Raw genomic sequence first — 19,008 nt, 5'->3', positions numbered from 1 at the left:
GGGGGAGAGCAACTGGCCCTAGCCATCCCCAGCACAACATCTCTCCAGTGGCTGTTGCTGGTGTCTGTCTTATGTTTCTTCTTTAGGTTATGAGCCCTTTCGGGACAAGGAGCCATTTTATGTTATTTTAATTAATTTATTTTATTTTATTTATTTCTATGTAAACCACTTTGGGAATTTCTGTTGAAAAGCGGTATATAAATATTCATGGTATTTGTGGCTGTCCGTGCCTAGGTCAGGCTTTGACCATTTTGCTTTGGATCTAGGAAGCAGTCCAAAAAAATGTAAGAGCCAGACAATGGGCACGTGGCCAAATTACCGGACTTAGTGATGGACACTGTGGAGTGGCGGGGAGGTACTGTATATGGGCTTCTCTTTATTCCCTTTACAAGTAAAGTACTCAGAAGAGAAACAGGGCCGCCTGAGACGAAGATTTTATTAAATAACTCTGATTCTGAATATCCTAGTCTAGGTGCCACGGTTAAATTTCTCAGTGCTATGCCACCCTCGTGCCTGGGATTTGTTAAGTCCTGGCCCACGAAACACAAAGCTCAATATGCTAAGGCTGCAACGGAAACAGAGCGGTGGCAGTGGAAGGGGTAAGTCTGGTAGAGCCAAACTACCAGCCCTGTTGGCTTAGGACATACATCCATGATGCCCTGTGCCCAGCCATCCTGCGTACATGTGCCCACAGAGCCACCAGATGGTGGAGAGAAGTAAATCATTGCAGCACTTGACTGCTGACATATGCCCAGGCATGCCATACATTTACCTAAGCTATTGCCCTGATGACCTACATGCAACAAGGACCTGGCCCTAGGATAACTCCCAGGATGAATTTATAGCTGGTCCTTTCCACTTGTATACAGACGTGTATTCGGTAGCTGGAAACAACCACACATCGTACAGTGTGTCACATAGCGGGGAGGACCTTCACAACGCAAGCACTGCAACGACGTGAGAGACAAAGATGAGTGTGATCTGTGATGTGTACAGCCATGAGCGGCACTCAGATTCACTCCAGCTCAACTCCTGGTTTAAAGCCTTGACAGTCAAGCTACAGAGGTCAAATGCTGGAATGAGTCGGGGCCAGTCTGCTAGCTAAGGGCCTGAGCTACAAGCTAATGTACCTAGCAAGAGAAGTCACCCACCTGGGGCAGCATGCGATTTTCCTCCTCCAGCTGTCTTACTCTTGCTTCCAGCTGCCTAACATAGGACAAGGTTGATTCTAAAATTAAAAAGACAAAAGAAAAGAACTCGTGTTACACACACAGGTCTGCTTTGGCACACCCGAGGTCTGAACCAGTCCCCAGCAGGTGACTCATGACCGGCTGTATTCACAGCAGTAGTGACTTGCGTCTGCCATATATGTTTAAAAGCATTCTGCTCTGTTGGTCTCTCAGGGGTCATATTTCCAGGGGTTGGCTACAACTAGAAGCCATCTAACTTAATATGAACTCGTGAAGCTGCCAGACTACAGGTCCATCTAGAATCAAAAGAATTTTAGAGTTGGAAAGGACCTTGATGGCCTTCTAATCCAAACCTCTGCTCAGAGCAGGAAAGTACTGTCTACAACAGAGATTCTCAGCATTGGGTCCACAGATGTTATTGGACTTCAAATCCCAGCCTCAGTGGCCTTTGGTGGGGGGTTATGGGAGTTGAAGTCCAACAACATCTGAGGACCCAACGTTGAGAATCCCTGGTCTACAGCAGGAGTCTCAGACTTTAGTGCTCCAATTGCTGTTGGACTACAACTCCATCATCCCAAGTCACAATGGCCAGTAGCCAGGGCTAATGGGAGTTGAAGACCAATATCTGCAGGACGGCCACAGCTAGAGACCTCTTGTCTACAGCACTGTCTACATCAAGGGTTGCCAACCTTGAGATGCTGTTGGACTACAACTTTCCTCATCCCCACAATGCCATGGTGGATGGGAATTGTGGGAGTTGTAGACCAGCAACATCTCAGAACCCAAGTGTAAGGGGGTCCTGTATTCATTAAGTGTGGAGCTTTAGCTTCTAGGTTTTGCAGCTCCCTGCAGCTGGTGTTTAGTCTAAATGTTTCAAGCACAGCCTTAGCTGCTTTGACCAGCTCTGGAATGATGGGCTGAGCCTTGCTCAGGAGTTTCTGCTATGTCCCAGGGAAATCTGGCTGAAAAAGAAGAGTTGTCAGTCAGCCTGGAAATCCTGAAAATTATGCAAGAAAGGTAAAGGTTCCCTTCTCCTGAAGTTAAACACCAGAAATGGGACTAGTTAATGCTTTTATTATCCTTAATTTGTTGTGCGGTGTTGTTAACCTCTCCTCCACACTCTCCGCTCCTTTTAAACCCAGACCCATATCCCTTTGTTCCAAATGAGCTAGTCTTGTGGTAGCAAGCATGACTTCTCCCCTTAGCTAAGCAGGGTCCACCCTGGTTGCATATGAATGGGAGACTAGAAGTGTGAGCACTGTAAGATATTCCCCTCAGGGGGTGGAGCTGCTCTGGGAAGAGCAGAAGGTTCCAAGTTCCCTCCCTGGTAGCATCTCCAAGATAGGGCTGAGAGAGATTCCTGCCTGCAACCTTGGAGAAGCCGCTGCCAATCTGTGAAGACAATACCGAGCTAGATAGACCAATGGTCTGACTCAGTATATGGCAGCTTCCTATGTTCCTAAATAAACAACCCTTTTGTTGGTAACTCTCAGTCTGAGTCCATCGGCCTGGTTATAAATCTCCCAATGGCCTAGCAGCTCTGGGCACATGAAAGAAAAGAAGGGGGTACCTCAAGGGCCAGCCTCCTACCTGGTTTAAGGGCTGTTACACCAAGGTTGGGACTGGCAGTAGCTCTCCAGGGTTCCAGAGAGGGGCCTTTCCAAGCCTTATCTAGAGATGTCAAAGATGAGAACTGGAGCCTACTGGGTGCAAACTATGTGTACTATTACTGAGCTATGATCTCATTCCCAGTAAGATCAGCTCAGGGTTTTTTGTTTTTGTTTTAATGCAGAAGCTAAACTATTGAACCCAAAATGCAATTTCCAATTTACCTTTTTTTCTGGGCTGTGCAAAGGCCAAAGTGATACCTGCACATTCTGGCCCCAAAGAGGTAATGGGTGGGTTAAGATATCACACAGAACCACGGTTAAAGCCGAGATCTGTGCAACGTCCCTCAGCCTCAGAAGTGCACACTCTTCCTTCCCAACCCTGCCCAATCATCTACTACCTTTCCAGGTTAGGATAAGCCAAGGTTTGCTGGGATGTCCTAACCCACCAGTCTCGGCTTATTTTAATGTACTCGCTTCAGAGAACTTGCGTTCTGAAAATACTCTCGGATTCAGATTTCAGGTTCTCTGAAGCAAGTAGGTTAGAATAAGCTGAGATTGGTTGGTAAGGTGTCATGACTCATCTCACAGGGATAGAAGTGGGGAGTGTGTGCTTCCAAGACTGAAGGATGTCATACAGAGCTTGGCATTGACAGAGTTCTATATGATGTCTGAACCCGTCCTAAAGCTGCAACGTGGTTTTTATCCATGCCTGGATCCACAAACTCAAAAGAATTCCAGAGTGCATGTACCTGAACACAAGTGAGATACATAGGACTGTACTCCCATTACACTCAAACTACTTAGGAGAGGAGCAGGATTATTATTATTATGCTGTTTACATACAGTCTACCAGATGTTATTGACTGGATTTGATACTTTAATTATCGGGCCCTTTCCAAGGGTCATGGAAAACTAAAGAGAATTTAAAGATAGCGTCATAGTATTCATGCTGTCCTGAGTATTGTGGCCTTCTGTAGTTGATGTGTTGTAATAATAATATTATTGTTGTTGTTGTTGATAGTTCAATTTTTATAGCGCCTTTCATAAGACATCAAAAGGCAGTTTACAAAAGTTAAAATAAAATAAAACTCCATAAAAACCACATTTAGTGATTTTGTGCCTGCTGTCCTTCTGGTCCTTGTGCCTGCTGGTCCTGTTACATATTTGGCATCACTTGTGAAAAAGCCTACATGCAAATAGTCTGCAGTCATGCAAGCTCTTTCACAAGTTATACCAAACAGAAAGGCAGAATCTCGCTTCTTCCTCTGTTCATGCTATCTATACATATGTGTGTACAGATCAGGGGCGTATCTAGGGTAGGGCAGGCAGGGCACATGCCCTGGGCGCCACTTGAAGGGGGGCGCAAATTCTTAAAATTAATTTTAAAAAAATGGCCACCAAAAACAAAATGGCCACTGCACATGCTCAAATGGCCTCTGTGAGGCCCTAGGCCATGCCAGGCTTTGCAGAGGCCATTTGAGCATGCACAGTGGCCATTTTGTTTCCAGCAGCCATTTTTAAAAAAAACACAATTATTTTAAAAAATGGCCACAGCACATGCTCAAATGGTCTCTGCAAGGCCCTAGAGGCCAGCGGTGGGAGGGGTAACCTTTGTAGATGTCCCTCTCCCACGGCCTATAGGAAGCGCCCCAAAGGGGCTACAGGTTAAAAAAATAATAATTTAATATAAGTCACTGTACACATATTCAATTTGGCACTATGTACAGAGAATCAGGGCTTGTGAATACTGAGCTGAAGCGTATGAGCTAGGACTGTATTCATTTGCTCTTACTTTGCTTCTTGTGATAAGTGAGTTAAATGTGATGTCTTAATAATATGGCTATTAATGGTGAGTTTGTCTTTGAATCAGTGTGAAATCCTTAGTATTAAGGCCCACTGGGAGTTTCCTGCTCTCTCTCTCTCTCTCTCATTTTAACTGTCTTTCTGAAAGACTAGAATATATTCCAAGCAGTGACACAGTTTACTCTGCATATCCTTTAATTATTTTCAGAGTATCTGGGAAAAGCCAAATTCTCCATTTATTTTTAAAACTTATGTAATAGTGATGCTACAATGCATAGTAGAGAATTAGATAGGCACTTCTGTTTAGTTTTCCAAGTACACCTCCAAATACTATTTGGGTATTTCATGAGCCCCAGCATACTGAGATTTGTAGTTTCCCAGCATTTTTTGGTCTGGCTACATCCACTGCTAAATAGTTTTTGAAATTTTAAAAGATTAAAGAGCTTGATTTATATTTTTCAGCTGATATTATAGTAAGGTTATCTAAAAGATGGGTGTCAGATGTTTGGACAGGGGGGTGCAATTTCAGTGCTTGCCCTAGGCGCTATTTTCCCTAGATACGCCTCTGGTACAGACTGCATATGTTGCCACTTTGCACTTTGCTTTTGGTGCAGGTACACAGTTGACAAAGGGTGGTGCACATGATACAGCCCCCCGGAACACAATTATGAAGGGGACGTGCTGAGAACGCGCCCATCAGGATGTCTTCAGAGGACACCCTGATGGCCTCTTGGCATGTCTCTTTATCATGTGGCTGGGGGGGGGGGGTGTGCTGTTCAACCTAATGGCTCCTATATACGTTCCAGATATTTTATTAAAACAGGCCCCGCAACATGATCAAGGGACCCACCAAGAGGGTGTTGGGATGTCTGTGGAAGACATCCCAATGGACCTGCTCTTGGCACATCCTCTTCATAACTGTGTGTGCCGGAGGCTGTATCATGCGGACCAACTCAAGAGATCACTCATGACTCAGCAGAGCCTAGGAAAAAAGCAATGCCCATTTACCAAATCTATGCAGAATACTCATATGTTCTCCATTTCTTCAACTTCCTCCGGGATTTTAGAGATTGCTACTACTGGAGGGGGAAACCCTAAATGTATAAACACATGTTTTATCATCCAGCCCCAGTTCTTTCTGCCCACTTTTTACTCAAGCCAACAACCATATATTCAAGTTGGGTTTTCAGTAGCACAAGTTGGTTCTTAACCAAGAGGGCAACCATAGCATTTAAAGAGCAGGCCTGTGGAGAGCAAAGCTGTGAGCTCAACGGACCCTGCAAAGCCTTCCTTCTGGCTGCTCTGTTCTATCCGGATTGCCTCACCTGCTAGGCAGCCTATAAAATAAAAATGAATGAGAAGGCAGGCGAGGAAGCTTTGCTTCCTTCCATTCTGAAGCCCGCTGGAGACTGAAATATGTGCACACACTGGGAGTGCGTGTGAATTGCAAAAGAATGAGAAGGCAATCTATTGTGGTTTGTCAGAAGTGATTATTATACAGAGTGTGGTACCAGACGGAGGGAAATGGGGGAAAGGGGTGATCTAAGGTTTTACATGCTACTCACTGTAAGAGTTGTCACAGCAAGCGATGAGTGAACCTGTGATGGTTCAGAAATAAGCAGAGACCATCTGCAAAGTTCCATTAATCTAACTCCACACTCTGGGCCCTCCTCTGATGCTTTTTGTTGGGAATCAGGTTACTGGTTTCCATGTCTATGGACCAGATTAGTGAGTAGATCAAGCCACTGTGGTAGGAACATAGAAAGCTGCCCTATACTGAGTCAGACCATTGGTCTCTCTAGCTCAGTATTGACTACACAGACTGGCAGCGACTGCTCCAAGGTTGCAGGCAGGGATCTCTTTCAGCCGTATCTTGGAAATGCCAGGGAAGGAACTTGGAACTTTCTGCATGCAAGCATGCAGGTGCTCTTCCTAGAGCAGCCCCATCCCCTAAGAGGAATGTCTTACAGCTCTCACACATGTAATCCTCCCATCCAAATGCAGACCAGGGTGGACCCTACTTAGCAAAAGGGGAGAATTCATGCTTGCTACCACAAGACCAGCTTGCCTCCTGTGGCCCCTGACAGTCTTCGACTACTACAAATATTTATATCCCAGTTCTCAAAAGAAGTTCTCAAAGAAGTTTATGTAGAAAATATATAATAAATAAGATGGTTCCCTGGCCCCCAGAGGGTCATAATCTATAAAGAAAATCGCCCTTTTAAAAGCTGCCTCCTTGCTCAGTTAGCGCTGGTGCCATGTGAGTGCCACAACCGGGTACAGGTCCTTCAAATGCATGGCACAGACAGGAAGTGCACTGCTGTGCCTGAGTTAAACATAGCATCTATATATTTAATTCTCTTATGGCTGACTGAGTTGACAACTGCGTGGGGATGCGTGGGGATGTTTGGCAAGCCCCACCCCCACTGCTTGCCTGGGCTCCGGTTGGCTGGCGGAGGCGCCTGATTGGCTGGGCGCCAGTTGGCCCGGCCGCTGTGAGGAGGCGGTGGCGGCAGCAGGCCTAGCCTGGCCACTGGGAGGAGGCAGGCACTGGGATGGACTGGCCTGGGCGCCACCGGCGGGGGTGAGTGGGGAACGGGTGGAAGGGGCAAAGCCCCCACGCCTGTTGCAGCCTGGGGCGGGAGGGAAACATCCGGCCGGGGCCGGAGGGAAACGCCCACTGGAGGCCGGGGCGGAAGGGAAATGGGTGGTGGGGCTTCCCTGTTTGCCGCCTGGGAGGAGGAGCGGCGGCGGCGGGGCCCTTTTTGGCCGCCAGCTGCCCCGTGAGGAGCAGCTGTGGCACTGGTTGGAGATGCTCTGTGCAGGTGGTGGTGGGGAAGGAGGGGAGGGAAGGAAGTGGGGAGGGCAAGAGAGACCGGGGCAGGAGGGTGGGGGGAACACCCGGCCCCAAAGAGCGCACAGATGCTCTTTGCAGGGCCGGCTAGTGTGAATAATTGTACCTGTGTACAGATCTGTACCTTTGTACACTGTACGCTCATAACGTATTGAACGTAACAAGTGAATGGGCCTCATGACTGTTGAGTGAAATTTGGTTCCCTCAGTTAGAAGTATGTGAATTAGAAGTGTGTGGGACCCTACCACTTCTACCACCACTTAGAATTGAGAAATCCTCCTACCCTGATCAAGTCTCTTAACTTCTCTCAAAATTTCTATGTATGTTGGGGTGTGGTGTTGTTTTTTTGCCTAAACAGGCAAAACAAATACATTCACATATGCTCCAGATCTATGTAAAATTGCTTCTGATAAAGTTTAATTGCAAGCTGGGATGAACTATCCCCCCAAAAAGGCACTGTGTGACTCTTGGTTGATATTTTAAAACTTTCTTTTAAGTCCCTGCAGATGTTTTGCCTGAACAGGGTCCTCCAAATTTGTTTCAAATTCCACTTTAGGCCATCTTTAATGGCAAATGCAATCTTGTCCTGTGATACTGATGCTATACTAGCTTGAGGTAGAATTATGATGCCAGCCAATATGAAACCAGTCCTGAGGCTGAGGGGGAAAGAATCGGGATGTGTCTGGAAACGGGGATGGAAATGGACGGCTGAAAGAGAAGAGCAGACAGGAGAGGAAATGGACAGAAGAAAGAAAAGTGTAAAGTAGTGGTAGCTGGAAGGTGATCAGAGAATCCCTGCCTGTACAAATGAGGTGCTAATTTGAAACCAGCAAATCGGAAGAACAAGGCTTCTGATTGGAGAGCTGCCCTGGCATGGGTTCAGATTACTGACCAATCAGAAACCATGGGCTTGCACCATGCTGTCTAGATCACCCCATCGGCCTGAAGGAAAGGATAGGAACTCTCTTGCCACACAGTGGCCAGTGGTGGTTTCCCCTAGCAAACCATCTCACCAGCTATACAGTTCACTGTATCCTGGGCCCTTACTGTTCCTTATTCTAGGAGCTGGGAATCTGGCCTTTAATGTGCAAATTATTTATGTACAATGAATTCCTTCTGAGCAATGTTGTTAAAATGTGTGCCAAGTGAAGACGTAAATATCACCAATATCAAACACACAAAACGGCATGGTCCTGATTGTCTTCCAACATAACTCTACGGCAGACCTAATCAACTAAGGCCCTCCAGCTGTTTTTGCACTACAGCTCCCATAATCCCCTGGCCACAGGGGCCAATAGCCAGTGATTATTGGTGTTGTAGGCCAACATGCCAAAACTGAGCAGTCCTGCTCTACGGCAACACTTATTAGTCATAGCACTTTAAATTCTGCAAAGGGCTTCATAATCTTGGCCTCATTCAACCTCAAATTAGCACCTCTGTGCTGAAAGCTACTACAGTGCCCATCTCTAGGCAGGAAACTGAAGATGAGAGATAGTGGCTGACATCCAAACAAATGCTGCACCAGTGCAATGAACAAAAATGCACCCTCACAAGAAGGTCATGGAGCAGCTGAGTGGATGATGAGAGTTGTGAAATCTCTCGCTCTATGGGTCGGCTTGTGCAAGCGTGGTGCTTGCACAAGGAGAGTGCACACAGATAAGAAATAGCTTTGCATCATTCCCCACAACTGCAATATAAATGAACTGAAGAGATTTCACTACAGGAGGCACGCTGTGGCTTACCCAAGGGCACCCTTTTTCCATGAGTGTGACACTAGGCTGGAATACAAGTTTCCAGTTTAGTGGCACTAGCAATTAGATTAGATTAGATTAGTGCAACATATGTGAACTAGTACAGTATTAGTCTCGCTGTCAGCCAAGGAACTGCTCATGTGATCACAGTTCTCCCATGTCATGGGGTTGTTTGGCCCTCAGTGGCCAGGACATCACACCTGGCCCTAGGATGCTTCTGGTTGCAAGTTCCCTCCTTGGCATCTCCAGGATAGGGCTGAGAGAGATTCCTGCCTGCAACCTTGGAGAAGCTGCTGCCAGTCTGGGTAGACCATACTGAGCTAGATGGACCTTTGGTCTGACTCAGTATATGGCAGCTTCCTATGTTCTCTACTCAGTAGGTGGGCTAGGATGATCCAGTGTCTCATTTATTCCAGCAAACCCTTCAAGGGCTTTGATAGTGTTATTAAGGTTTTACTGGGATGTTAGGTAAAGGTAAAGTGTGCCGTCAAGTCAATTTTGACTCCTGGCGCCCACAAAGTGCTGTGGTTGTCTTTGGTAGAATACAAGAGGGGTTTACCATTGCCTCCTCCCGTGCAGTATGAGATGATGCCTTTCAGCATCTTCCTATATTGCTGCTGCCCAATATAGAACCAGCAGGGATTCGAACCGGTAAGCTTCTGCTTGTTAGTCAAGCATTTCCCCGCTGTGCCACTTAAGGTGATTACTGCAGTTTTATTGCTGCTGTTTATTACTATCAGCTTTTATATTTTTCTCTTTAATTTTTTCTCCTCTTGGATGCTGCTCTAAGACCCCTTAAGCAAGAAAAGAAGGCTGGAGATGTAAAGAAGAACACTGAAGCATTTCTTGACTGGATCAGACTAGAGATGTGAAGGTCCAGGAAAAAACCCAGAAAACCTGGTGGGGGGGGGACCAGGTTTTTTCCAAGGGACTTCCCCCCTAAAAGATTGGAAAGATTGGGGGGGGGGGAGAAAGAATTATAAAATATTTTCTTTTGGAATCATTTGTTTATTTATTATTTATTACATTTCTATACCACCCAATCCAATGGCTCTGGGTGGTTTACAAACTATTTTATGAATAAAATATTTAAGAAAAGGTGTTCGGATATATTTATAAAAGGAGAGGCATTCTGGTCTTTATTCGCCCAGGCTTCTTGCTTGCTTCAGATTCCTCCATCTTCTACAGCATGTGAAAGAAACTGGTCTATGTTTGGAAATATACCAGATCAAGAAATAAAGGAACATGTGAAGAGATAGAGAGGCTTGTCTCAATCCAGGCAACTCGGTTTTCGTTAGTCATTAAGATGATAAAAATGAAGGATCAGAGGAAGCAGAAACTGCTGATAGTGATACAGTACTTCTAAATGTAATATACCAAACATGAACAATGTTATGAGTAAAGCAGGTTATACATAATAAATGCTCCTAAAGAAACAATGCGACTTTAGACCTGTTAAAGGTGCTAGAAAAAAGGTATTACATATATTTCAATTTCCCCCAAAATTTCTGTTGGGGGAGGAGGACTGGGTTTTTCCCCCCATGACTTCGAAATTTCCAGAAATGTTGCAACTCTAGATCAGACCAAAGTCCATCATGCCAAGAGTCTGACTGCAGCAGCAGCAGCAGCAAGCCAGAGGCCTCCAGGAGCTGACAAACCCAGGGTTTGGCAAATCCCAGGTGCCAGGGAGGCATGGCACCTAGAAATGTAACCATGGTGACTAGTCTCTGATATTAAGAAGTAGAGTTGTTTAATTAAAACTTTCTTCTAAGCAGCCCTGTTTGTGTTCTGTTACCTATAAAGGGGAGTTCACTTAGTCTCCCCCTTCACAATGTCAATCACTCCCGCCCCCCACATTTTGTGCTGGTCTTCAGAGAAGGAAATAAATAAGCCCCTCTTGTTATAATAAGTAAATAATAAGTAAGTAATAAGAAATAAGTAAGCCTCTCTTGCTATATCTCTTTCCCCATTACCTCCAGCCAGATGATTCAGAGAATGGACTGGATCTTGCTTCCTTTGACTACAGCTTTAGAAAAGTAAAGAAGCTGCACGTGTCCTTCTCACTACACTTTCCTCTCTCCAACACAGCCACTGAGTAAAGGTGAGATGAAGTTACTAGGGATGTGCATAGAACCAGTACGGATGCCCTTGGCCCCCAAAGCAGTCCAAACAGGCGGTTCAGCTGGTTTGAAGGTGGGGGCATACCTTTAAAGGTGGAGGAAAGTGCCCTTACCCCTCCCACCACGTTTCCCCATCCAGTGCCCATCGGGGTGGCTGTGTACCTCCATGCTACCCTGGTGTCCTCCTCAGCCGCAAGTACCTGGAAGTATCTGACACATGTGTGGACGCTGGGCACTTGCCCACACCAGATGCTTGTGCATGCATGTCGCACTCGCTCACACGCCAGGCATATGCAAGCGCACCTGGTACTTCTGGGTACTTCCAGCCAAGGAGGACAGTGGGGCGGCAGGGAGGTACACTGCCTCCCCGACAGACATTTTTTTAATGGCGCACTGGTGGGGGAAACACAGCGGGAGGGGTAAGTGGACCCTTCCCCAACCTCAAAGCTATAAACCCCGCCTTCAAACCACCCCCCGCCGGTACTGTGCATATCCCTCAAAGTTATGTTCTAGTACGAGGGTTGCCAACCCTGGATCTCCAGATGTTGTTGGACTACAACTTCCATCATCAGCCAAAAGCCACTATGGCTGGGGATGATGGTAGCTGCAGTCGAACAACATCTGCGGACCCAAGTATGAGAACCTTGCAATAGAAGATATAGCAGCAAAGGAATAAAGGAAGGCACCAAGTATTGCAAACACCAAGAGGAACTAATCAACTTTCCATTTCAACTTATGGCACAAAACTGTCCATCATGCCGAGGTCAAATGAGGACGAGGATTATTACATCAACCATCTCATTCTTGCGCAAGTCATAAAGAGGATTTCAAGCCATTTTGGCAGGAATTAAAGAACAAGCCATCAGCTCACAGCATCACCTTGTCCTATATTCCACATCTTTAAAAACCTGTGTAAATGTCAGATCCCTCAAGTGCAGCCATACATTTAAATATCTTATCATGAAATACTCTAGTCATGATGAGCTCCTTTATTTGCCTTCCTATGAGCATAAGCGATTATGGAAAAACCGGCAGATTATATGTCCTTATTTGCCTTAACAAGACTGTTTATAAAAGAACTGGCAGAGTTAGACATGAACCAGGGAAACTAAGGTCCAAGTCCCTGTGAGCTGGGAAACACAATGGTTAAACGGGCAACCAACTCTATGTCAGTCTAACAGGCCTCACCATACTATAACTCAATGGGAATCAACAGATTTCCCCCACTTTGCTTTGATCCAATTGGCCCTGCATTCCTTATGTGATTGTGCCTATGTCTGCACTACACAAAACACATATGCGTGATGCTTCACTGATGCTCATAGATGCTCCTGGGCATTGGAAAAATGCCACACCAAAAGAATCTTGACAGAACCTTATGTACAATTACATCAAGTTCACTGTTCTGCAGCGTCTTATCAATGTCTGCCTTTGCACTGGTAATGTAGAGGAGGGGGAGAGACACAAATGAATTAAAGAAACTGAAAGCTATCACTGAAATGAGGAGACAGAGACGTGCACAAAATGGAGTTGAAAGGGGAGAGAAAGAAGGCCTAACATTGGTAGCACTTTTCTAGGTGGTCGCCATTTTAATTTCCAATGAAGTTCCTGGGGAAAGCATAGCACATTGCCCATGGCTTCAGGGGTTTTGGCCTCTCCACTCACCCTCCCAATGCCTCAGAAAGAGGGCAAGGAGCTGCAACTTCTTCCAGCCTCAATCCATAGAGCCAGCGTGGTGTAGTGGTTAGAGTGCTGGACTAGGACCGGGGAGACCCGAGTTGAAATCCCCATTCAGCCATGATACTAGCTGGGTGAGTCTGGGCCAGTCACTTCTCTCTCAGCCTAACCTACTTCACAGGGTTGTTGTGAGGAGCAACTTAAGTATGTAGTACATCGCTCTGGGCTCCTTGGAGGAAGAGTGGGATATAAATGCTAATCATCATCATCATCATCATCATCATCATCATCATCATCATCATCCCTCAACCAGGCCCCTCACCAGGAGTCAAGGCTGTTCCCAGTGGCCGTTCTCTCCCCCTCCTCCTCCGCACTTTCCAGCTCTTTGTGAAATAGCTCTATGCATCTCCTACAATCGCATGAGAAGACCTAGGCCCATTGTGATAAGACCAGGTCCTCCCATGAGACAGCGTTCTTTCCCCTCCCAATGCCCCACCCATCTGCCAGTTCCCATCTCTGGGCCTGAACCCCACAGTGGGTTTCCACTGTCGCCAGGCATCTCTCCCAAGAAGGGGCAAATTCTCCACCCAGCCATCTGTGGTCCAGCATTGATGTTTTTGTTTGTTTGTTTGTTTGTTTGTTATTTAAAATAAATGATGTTAAAGTTGGAATTGGGCTGCCCCTCATTGACACTGGTAGGTTCCTTGATGAACTACTGCTTGGAGCCCCAAAGGCTCCTAGAAGTGGTACTACATCATCGCAATGCATTTTGGGAAGAAATCATTCTTCCCAAAAAATGACACTACGGAGAGACACAGGAAATCAAAATGGCATTTTAAAAATGGGAAGCTGCCTTATACTGAGTCAGCCCATTGGTCCATCTAGATCAGTACTGTCTACACTAACTGGCAGTGGCACTCTCCAAGGTTACAAGCAGGAGTTTCTCCCAGCCCTACCCTCAGATGCCAAGGAATGAATCTGGGACCTTCTGCATGCTACCGCCCCAATCCCCTAAGGGGAATACCTTAGAAACATAGGAACCTAGGAAGCTGCCATATACTGAGTCAGACCATTGGTCTATCTAGCTCAGTGTTGTCTTCACAGACTGGCAGAGGCTCTCTAAGGTTGCAGGCAGGGATCTCTCTCAGCCCTAACGTACTGTATGCTTTGGTAGTTTGTTGGTTCAATAAAAAAATCTTGTCCTATTAAAAAAAAAAAATCTTGTCCTACCTTGGAGAAGCCAGGGAGGGAACTTGGAACCTAGATGCTCTTCCCAGAGTGGCTCCATCCCCTAAGGGGAACATCTTACAGTGCTCACATATCAAGTTTCCCATTCACCCCATTCATATGCAACCAGGGTGGACCCTGCTTAGCTAAGGGGACAAGTCATGCTTGCTACCACAAGACCAGCTCTCCTACTTAACAGTGCTCACATGCAGTAGAAGATTCATGTTTCCTACCACAAGACCAGCTCTCTTCCCCATTCAGTAGCCATTCAGAGTAACAGGGCAACTACAAAACCCAGAGTGGTGAGCAGGAGGTGGTTTGGGAGCTCCTATCACCAGCCCTCAAAAATTCAGTAGGGAACTTCTGGCTCAGCCTTAGAGCTTACAGATAAATATGTCTGTATCCATGTGAATGATTGCATGGTTAACTTCTAGTTAGTTACAGGTCACCTAGTATCATTATCATCTTATCATCACCTCCAAAACCAATGCCGAATGGGTGCTTCTGTTTACATACACCAGAAAATGCACAGACCTGTTCCACAAAGTGTGGTGTAACCAGTAATTTCCATCTGTGCAAACTGTATACAAATTAAGCAGGGTGGGTGTTTCTGTGCAAATGAATATCTGCACATTTGCAAGAGACAAAGCATTTTAAAAGCACCTTGCCTGCGATTAGATTAGTCAGACTTGAAACCTTTTCTCATATAATTGTATTTTTCATACATATATAGCCCACTTTAACTTTTGCCATGGTAGAGCCATCTACTCTCTCTCATCTACAATTATAGGTCCGTGGCTATTTGATAGCCCCATTTCTTCCTGGAAGGTAATGTACAATTTCTACACGTGGCTAATTTGCTGGAGCTCAAGAATGTAGCTCTGATGGTTGCTAAACGAGGCCTTCGCACTTGCAAACTTTATCCTGTGCTAACAAAATTACATTCAGAATTACATCCCACTCCACTCTAATCATTATCACACTTCTAGTCAAAACAGTTATTTTTATTCTGCAGCCAACAGGTGCAGTTTACTCCTCCTTTGGACATACACGCCTTCCAGACAGTGACTATAATTACAAAGCTCTCTGTAATTAGGTATTTTTAATCCAGAGTTCTTACACAAGGAGTGGGTTTTGTTTTTGTTTTTAAGTCCTAACAGGTCTTAATTGGAAATTCTCCTTCTTTGTTGCTGTTTTGGAGGAGTGCCTCTTCCAAAGGCTTGAGTTTCCTTTGTGTCAACCAATAATTCTTTGATAGTCCTCAGATTTGGGGTGTCTGCAAGTCTCATGGCCCAGGAGTCAGATTCCTAAGTACCAGAGGAGGGGTCTGAGGACCCAGAGGATGGAGAAGACTGGGGACAGGAAGACTGGGGAGGAGAGCTGGTCTTGTGGTAGCAAGCATGACTTCTCCCCATAGCTAAGCAGGGTCTGCCCTGGTTGCATATGAATGGGAGACTTGATGTGTGAGCATTGCAAGATATTCCCCTCAGGGGATGAAGCTGATCTGGGAAGAGCAGAAGGTTTCAAGTTCCCTCCCTGGCTTCTCCAAGATAGGGCTGAGAGATATTCCTGCCTGCAACCTTGGAGAAGCCACTTCCAGTCTGCGAAGACAACACTGAGCTAGATAGACCAATGGTCTGACTCAGTATATGGCAGTTTCCTATGTTCCTAACCATCCCTCCAAGACAGCTGCAGAAGTAACCACAGATCTCCTTGGGTGAGGAGCCCAAGGACCTAGCAACGCCCACTTAAGAAAGTAGCCCTACCCTCCTTTCTGCAACCCAGAGGAACAACTCCTCAGAATCCTTCACAGTGCACAATAGCACATCTACCAGTACACCACATCCATAGACAACGGGAGACTCCCCAGCTCCACCGGTGCCAATGCTGAAGGAACAGAGCATGACCCCTTTATGTTCCAACACTTCTCTTCAGAGGGGCAGAGCTCAAGACCTCAACCATAATGGAGAATCCTTTAACTCAAAGCCAGCTCTAAAATACTGCTGGAGCAATAGTCTGGAGCCTGCTTCTGTACCAGCTCCGCAATGAGCTATCCATGGTTCTGATCTGACCTGAACATCTACTAAGCAGAACATCCAGCAGCCCCAGTCTTGAACACAATAGTGACAGGTCACCTTTGATCTAGATCAGGTTTCCAAACCGTGTTCCTAACTCGAGAGTTCCTCAAAAACTCATGAGAATATCCTCAATGAGAAGTTCAGTATTGGTAGCTGAGCTTTTGTGAAAGCCATCCTGAGGGTTGTGTCACTGAAGGGCAGGATATAAACCTTCTAAATATAAATAAATACATGACAGCTTTATCCACTCCACCTTAACCTCCAGGGAAGTCTCATTGTGATTTTCCCTCTTGTAACACCAGCAGCGGGGGAGGGAGGCTTAACCTGTATCAGAGCCATGGAGCAGGGAGTCCATTTCTGGTCCTGGTCCAAGTAGCTAATAGCCATAGAGAAGGTAACTCACAAGCACAAAAATGTACCCATGGGTTTCCCCCTCCATCACTAATAGATGTGGAGGGGTGATTTTAGATGGGGAATTGGCATAGTGGCAAAGTTTTTACCCCATTCTTACCATTTCAATCCAAATTAAAGGGCCTCCCAATTGCATTAACAAGAAGAAAATTACACTGAAAATCCCAATCAAGGATCTTCAGTGTAACATATACTTTGGACCTGAGAAGGGTTAGGCCTACTTTTTCTAAATCAGGGATTCCAAACCTGAGATCTCCAGATGTTGTTGGACTATAACTCCTATCATCCCCAGCCACAATGACTTTGGGATTATGGGAGCTGCAGTACAACACCACTTGGGGGACAAGGTTGGTCTAAATATTTGTACCTCCTACAGAAAAATGCAAATAACTGCAAAAACAGTGATATTAACTCTCTTTTCTCAAACACCTGTTAAAAAAATAATTCTCAAGAAGGAATAACATTGTGGGTTTTAGCCAATGATTTCCATTAAAAAAAAAAATTCATATCCACAGCTACAAAACTAGCTACGATGAAGGGCCAGATGCTGTATGTGCTCATTTCGTGACTCACAATTTGCCCTCTGCACCTCTTAATTCCAGCAATCCCATTTTTGCCAGAGTGCATTTGCCTTCACTCTTCTGAGCTACAGACTGCATTGATTCCTGGGCTGGCAGCCATGGCACTTTTCTTACGGGTTCCCCTGCTATGCCCCAAACTCCCCCTACAACCTTGCTTTCATTCTGTGCTGAATCCATCGCAGTGACTGGAAAGTACCATATAAATGGATCTCACCCCCCCCCCCTTTGTTGAAATCTCACCATGCCTGTTGGCTTGTTGCAGAACAAATTGGCACTTAGTTCCAGGCTTTTCTTTTTTAGGAAACTCACTGGCTCATAACTAATTGGGGAATCCTGTTTTGCCAGGGCTTTACTGATCGGAACAGCGAATGGTCTGAGGGCACAGGATGCTGTTAAAATTAAGCAGGTGAGGGCCAGATGGGAGACTTCCTGTGGGGGCCTGGCTAAAATGCTCTTTCCCTTCAGGAGGCCATTGCAAATGGGAAGAGGAGAATATTCTCAGCAAGGTTTAAAACTTGCTACAGGATATATTAAAGACACACTTTTTAAAAAGAGTGTAACTGAAAAGTTCTTCTTGTGCTTACTTTTTAAGATGTTGTAATAACCTTCAGTAAATATCATAGGAATATAAGAACATAAAAACAGCCCTGTTGAATTGGGTCCAAGGCCCATCTAGTCCAGCATCCTGTTTCACACAGTGGCCTACCAGATGCTGTTGGAAGCCTACAGGCAGGAGTTGAGGGCATGCCCTCTCTCCTGCTGTTACTCCCCTGCAACTGGTACTCAGAGGCATCCTACTTTTGAGGCTGGAGGTGGCCCTCCGACTAGGAGCCATTGATAGACTTCTCCTCCATGAAGTTATCCAAGCCCCTCTTAAAGCCATCCAGGTTGTTGGCTGTCACCACATCTTGTGGCAGAGAATTCCACAAGTTGATTATGTGTTGTGTGAAAAAATAGTTCCATTTGCTGGTCTTAAATTTCCCAGCAATCAGTTTCATAGGATGACCCCTGGTTCTAGTGTTATGCGAGAGGAATAAAGGAAGCTTCTATTCTATATAAGGAATATAGAAAAAGCATTGACGCTTTTGAACTTTGGTGCTGGAGAATACTTTTGAGGATACCATGGACAGCCAGGAAAGCAAACAAATAGATCATAGAACAAATCAATCCAGAATTTTCACTTAAGGCACAGATGACCAGGCTCAAACTATCATATTTCAGACACATTATGTGAAGATCCAGCTCCCTTGGGAAGTCCATAATGCTGAGAAAAGTTGAAGGAAAGAGTAGAGGACGACCAGTAACAAGGTGGATGGATTCAATTACAACATCAATGAATATACCACTGAGAGACCTTAAAGGCCAAGTTGAAGACAGATCCTCTTGGAGAGAATCTATGTGGTCGCTAAGAGTTGACACCGACCTGATGGCACATAATCAATCAATCAATCAATCAATAGGAAGCTGCCTTATGCTAATTCAGACCCTTGGTCCATCTAGCTCAGTATTGTCTACACCAGGCTTCCCCAACTTGCGGCCCTCCAGATGTTGCTGAACTACAATTCCCAGCATCCCTAGCCACAATTTATTGTGGCTGGGTATGCTGGGAATTGTAGTTCAGCAACATCTGGAGGGCCGCAAGTTGGGGAAGCCTGGTGTACACTGACCGGTAGTGGGTCTCCAAAGTTTCAGGAAGAAGACTCTCC

General features: G+C 45.7%; 1 protein-coding gene across 8 annotated transcripts in view; it reads right to left on the bottom strand.

Moving 5' to 3' along the window:
- The window catches only part of CCDC85A (coiled-coil domain containing 85A), a 222,631-nt gene that overhangs the window by 61,894 nt on the left and 141,729 nt on the right, over positions 1-19,008 (bottom strand). For 4 of the 8 annotated variants that reach the window (XR_008306253.1, XM_053246439.1, XM_053246449.1 and 1 more), the window contains one exon: positions 1,152-1,228. The exons of the other annotated variants lie outside the window; for them this stretch is intronic. Coding sequence is in view for 3 of the 4 variants with exons in the window: in XM_053246439.1 (XP_053102414.1) it covers positions 1,152-1,228 (77 nt within the window). In the remaining variant the exon portion in view is untranslated. The remainder of the gene's footprint in view (positions 1-1,151; positions 1,229-19,008) is intronic. 8 annotated transcript variants of the gene reach the window in all.

The sequence above is a fragment of the Hemicordylus capensis genome, chromosome 1 (genome assembly GCF_027244095.1).
Source record: "Hemicordylus capensis ecotype Gifberg chromosome 1, rHemCap1.1.pri, whole genome shotgun sequence".
NCBI lineage: Eukaryota > Metazoa > Chordata > Lepidosauria > Squamata > Cordylidae > Hemicordylus > Hemicordylus capensis.
This window is presented reverse-complemented; position numbering and strand designations above follow the sequence as displayed.